This window comes from Typha angustifolia, chromosome 2 (assembly GCF_048772165.1).
Source record: "Typha angustifolia cultivar Huaian chromosome 2, ASM4877216v1, whole genome shotgun sequence".
NCBI classification, from domain to species: Eukaryota; Viridiplantae; Streptophyta; class Magnoliopsida; order Poales; family Typhaceae; genus Typha; species Typha angustifolia.
The window spans coordinates 5,388,359-5,392,904 of NC_133240.1; the positions used below are offsets into that span (position 1 = coordinate 5,388,359).

General features: G+C 36.9%; 1 protein-coding gene across 1 annotated transcript; it reads left to right on the plus strand.

Moving 5' to 3' along the window:
• Window positions 1-352: 352 nt before the first annotated feature.
• LOC140770818 (small ribosomal subunit protein uS15) lies at window positions 353-3,722 on the plus strand. The gene is made up of 5 exons (XM_073112107.1): window positions 353-507; window positions 588-660; window positions 780-918; window positions 1,020-1,206; window positions 3,358-3,722. The coding sequence occupies exons 1-5, from the start codon at window positions 485-487 to the stop codon at window positions 3,389-3,391; spliced, it is 456 nt and encodes a 151-aa protein (XP_072968208.1). The 5' UTR covers window positions 353-484; the 3' UTR covers window positions 3,392-3,722.
• Window positions 3,723-4,546: the final 824 nt, after the last annotated feature.

Below are 4,546 nucleotides of genomic sequence, written 5' to 3' on the forward strand. Positions count from 1 at the left end.
AGGTAGGTTTGAGCTTGGGTTGTCTTCTTCAATGGGCTGGGGTAACAACCCGCGAAAAGGAGATGAGAAGAAGTGAGAAGAGTATTACTTGCTTTGTAAACTTGAAGGGTAATTTTGGTATTACAAAATTTTAATGAGTGATTATGCTAATTTAATAACTTTAGACTCAAAATTATAAATTAATAAAAATTACAATTAAATTGTCAATTGCCTTAGCCCACACTCATTCTTTTTAAAATAGAAAAGGAATATGAAAAGAAAAATAAACTCGACCTGATTAACTAATCGGACGGCTCTCATCATCCCATCTCTAAATCGCATCCGCTCGAGGGCATTCTGAGGTCTCAGATCTCACCGACTCGTCTTATATATATCCCAAAACCCTAACACCGCTAATTTTCCTCGTCGGCTAGGGTTTCCTCCGCGCTTCAGGACCGCTCGAGAGCGTTGCGACTCGCCGCAGCTCGCCGCCACAACCGTCGCCATGGGTCGTATGCACAGTCGCGGGTACTCCCTTTCTCCTACGTCTTCTCCTTCACTTGTTTCCGATTTGACCTCCCTAATTTCGCTTAATCTTCCTGATGCAGTAAGGGTATCTCCTCCTCGGCCCTCCCCTACAAGAGGACCCCTCCGAGCTGGCTCAAGATCTCCTCGCAGGACGTAATCTTCATCACTTGATCTCTCTCTCTCTCTCTCTCTCTCTCTCTCTCTCTCTCTCTCTCTCTCTGTTCTTCGGATCCATTAGGTTCCTTTTTTTTCTGATTATTTTCATCTCCCAGGTGGATGACCACATTTGCAAGTTTGCCAAGAGGGGGATGACTCCATCTCAAATCGGTGTTCTTCTTCGAGACTCTCACGGAATCGCACAGGTGAAGAGTGTCACGGGAAGCAAGATCCTTAGGATTCTCAAGGCCCACGGTACAGTCTTCTCTTTGGTTAAAGTTGGGGCTTTTATAGTTTTTTATGGAGGTTAAATTTGATCTGGAGTTTCTTATTTGGGTTGTTCTTTTTATGTAAAGGGCTTGCACCGGAGATTCCGGAGGATCTGTACCACTTGATCAAGAAGGCGGTGGCTATCAGGAAGCATTTGGAGAGGAACAGGAAGGATAAGGATTCCAAGTTCAGGCTGATCCTTGTGGAGAGCAGGATTCACCGCTTGGCACGTTATTACAAGAGGACCAAGAAGCTCCCACCCGTATGGAAGTAGTGAGTTTCTACTTCTTGGTCTTTTCTTCAAGTTTAGTTGTGTTGCCTGCATCTAATCTGTTTCAGTTGTTTATGATGCCAAAGGAGGAGAAACGTCATGAGTTACTTTTATGTTGCAACATATATTTTTCTTAGCCTTTTTTAACTGCTGACAATAACTTAAACTAAGTTTAGTTTTAGTGCTGAATAGTCTCTAGTGTGAATCAATGGTTTGTGAACATTAGTGTAATTTGGGTCTCTTTGAGTGTCCAATTTATATCTGCACAAGATGAACATTTGCAAGTCCAGCTGTTGTCTGCTGATATTAAACATCTTCCTTTCTGGTTGTTGAGTAGGTTTTTCGAAGTTATGTGATCTTACTAGAGTAGCTTAGGTCAACTAAGTCTCCTTTTGGTTGTCGGAAAATCCTTAATCAACACTCTACATTAATGCATCACCTTTGAATTGGTAACTAATTTATACAGATTCCTCCTGCAATATGCAAATTCTTGGGCGTTCTGAGGGTGATTATTTATTTGGAATCTGAGAATGGATGATTAAATCTTGTTACCTTACTAAACTGTGATATTTGTTAGCACTAGCAATCTTATGCCTTCAAATTTTGATATGTTCTAAAGGGACAAGAAAGTTATGTTACAAATTTACTTTGTTATCTCTGTACTCTTCTATTGCTTTTTATGTCTAGTTAAACGTTGCATCTAGGATTTTGGTGTTTGTAGGTTGAGATTGATGATTGTATTGTGGGACTATCTCTAGGTTTAAACTATTTTTGTGAATGTAGATTATTTTGCAGTGAAGTTATCTTTGGTCCAAAATGTTCCCTTGATTGTTTGTTGACAAGTGAACATGCTAATACATCCTTATATTGAGCGAAAACCTACACTTGTCTGACTCGTAACATATCAGGAACTAGTGCCAACATAAATATTTCTATCTTGACCTTATAGTCAAATTGTTTCCTCTATGGGCTTTTGAAGTTGATGGCCATTTTCATTTATTTTTATAGTCAAAAGATATTTCATAATCACAACAAAATACTGTCTGAACTTTTGAAGATTTCAAAAGTTGTAACATAGTCCACTGTGAAAAGGAAAATGCAATATTTTTACCAATCTAAGTATTCAAGAAGAAGGATCTGATCTGGATTGATAGCAGCAAAATCATATCCTTGGTATAATTGGTCACCATGTATGCTTAATACTGGTTGGATATCCATATTTGAATTATAATGCCATTAGATATGTTCGACGCTGGCTTAGGATGCTGGCAGCATGCTTAACAAATACAAGTAGGACAAGAAGTGGTGTTTCCAGTGACAAACTATCGGAGGTGTCCAACAGGGCATTGCATAATATTTGGTTATTATAGGAAGGGTTATTCATATATAGCATAACATGTAAGAAGCAGGTTAGAGATTCAGATTGAAATTTAAAACCATGCTATGTTCTATTCATTTTGCTATTTTTCATCAAATTTTAAACTATATGGATGTTCAAATATAGTGCTTAATGGATATCAATGTCTGGGCAAGACCATCTTGATATTGATAAAGTTGCATATATGAAAATGGACAGGTGAATTTAAATCCATTTATGACTAAACAACTCAACTATGATTCGGATCATATTAATTAATTTCTGACCCTTTTCTACCCCTAATTTTGACTATTTGTTATCCTTATGCATATGGTGTTTTACTTGATAACTTGATATAACCTTGACTGATGTCATTATGCTACTTAGGATTTACATAACCTTTGTGATATTTTCTTTTTTGGGATTTGACTATACCATTTTCTACTTTAAAGCACACTAGTAGTCAGACGAACTCGTGTATCATGTTACATGAAAAATGCTTGCTTGTGCATGTGACGCACTTTCATTTGATAAGATATACTTGCTTCATATTCAAAAGTAGTCAGTAAGATATTTATTTCTTTTTCACCATTAAAAATGTTATCTTTTTATACCCCTTTCAAATGTCTTTTACTATCGCTCTTTCTATTTGTTGGTCCGATTTATCAGGACAGTCAATAACTTGATATATAGATCTTTGACTTGAACTATTCTTCATCTATTTTGTACTTTTTGTTGATTGATGGATTCCCTTTCCGGTACAGAATTCTAAAACCTGGCTCTTTGATTTGTGCAGTGAATCTACCACCGCCAGCACCCTTGTGGCCTAGACTTGCAACTATTTTTGCTCGTGGATGCTGCTAAAGTTACTACAGCTTTTAAGTGCTTGATCAGATTGTCGAACTCCATGTCAAAGCTGACAGTATCTTTATTTTCTCTTTTGTAGGATGAAAAACCTTTGGGTTCCAGAATTGACTTTATTTCAATTGCCCTTATATTAGCTGCAAGAGTTGGATCTTCTTTCTTTCTGGATAGTTAAATGCTAGCATTTTTGTGCTGTCTGATGAATTTATTGGACCTAGATATGTTGTTTGGACCAGTTCTGTTGGTTTTGTCATCTTATCATGAACAATATAAATGCACTTTCAGTTTTAGCAGCTAGTCTACACGCATTGCTCTCAAAATGGCACTCAGCACTGCATTGAGAATTATATATTGTCGGCCATTGACCATACAATTTGGAAACGTGGAAAAGCAAATTTGGGACATTCTAAGATCACTGTGTAAGGAATGCAAGTGAACTGTGTTTCTTAAGTTAGCCCAATACTGACCTCAAATGGTCGATGTGAATCCGATTTGGACGTAAAATTAATTGCTTATGTGAATGTGGGTTTAGGTTGAATTGGATATTTTAGTAATGCCCTTAGTTCATTTACCTCAACCTTGGATGTAATGGTGGACTGCAAATATTTTGTAAAATGCATACCGTGATTTACAAATATTAATAATACAGAGGATAAATTGCAAATACGTTAAAATGTAGGTTGTTAAGTGCGAATTTTCTATTTGTAAAGAAGTTTATTTGCCTCATTGGAAATAGAATAATCATGTTATCGTGTTAAACTTGAGGCATCGTAAATATTTTGGGTTGTGTAAATGTCTTACATAACATAAGATGTCTGGTTCATTTAATGGTTTACAATACATCTAATGAATGAGTTGTACTAGTGTTAGCATTATTTTGTCCAGATTGTGATACGACTCGGTCATATTAGCTCTATTCGTGACATTGGGTTAATTGGAATGAGCATAAGTTTACTTTTCGCTTGAAAAATAAAAGATTTTTGTCGAGGGCGTTTGAATGCAAGGATCGCAATCAAACAATCATGCGAATGCCTACACGTATTCACGAAAACAAAGAATGATTTGCGTGTTCGAACTGCCTCCAAAAAGTGACCATTCGAACGCCTGCACATGTTTGCAAT

What these genes read in the sequence shown, in the direction of transcription:
- LOC140770818 (XM_073112107.1), top strand. Translation starts at nt 485, where the DNA reads ATGGGTCGTATGCACAGTCGCGG. An exon ending in GGTCGTATGCACAGTCGCGG is followed by an intron (nt 508 to 587) that starts GTACTCCCTTTC and finishes TTCCTGATGCAG; the next exon opens with TAAGGGTATCTCCTCCTCGG. An exon ending in TAGGATTCTCAAGGCCCACG is followed by an intron (nt 919 to 1,019) that starts GTACAGTCTTCT and finishes TTTTATGTAAAG; the next exon opens with GGCTTGCACCGGAGATTCCG.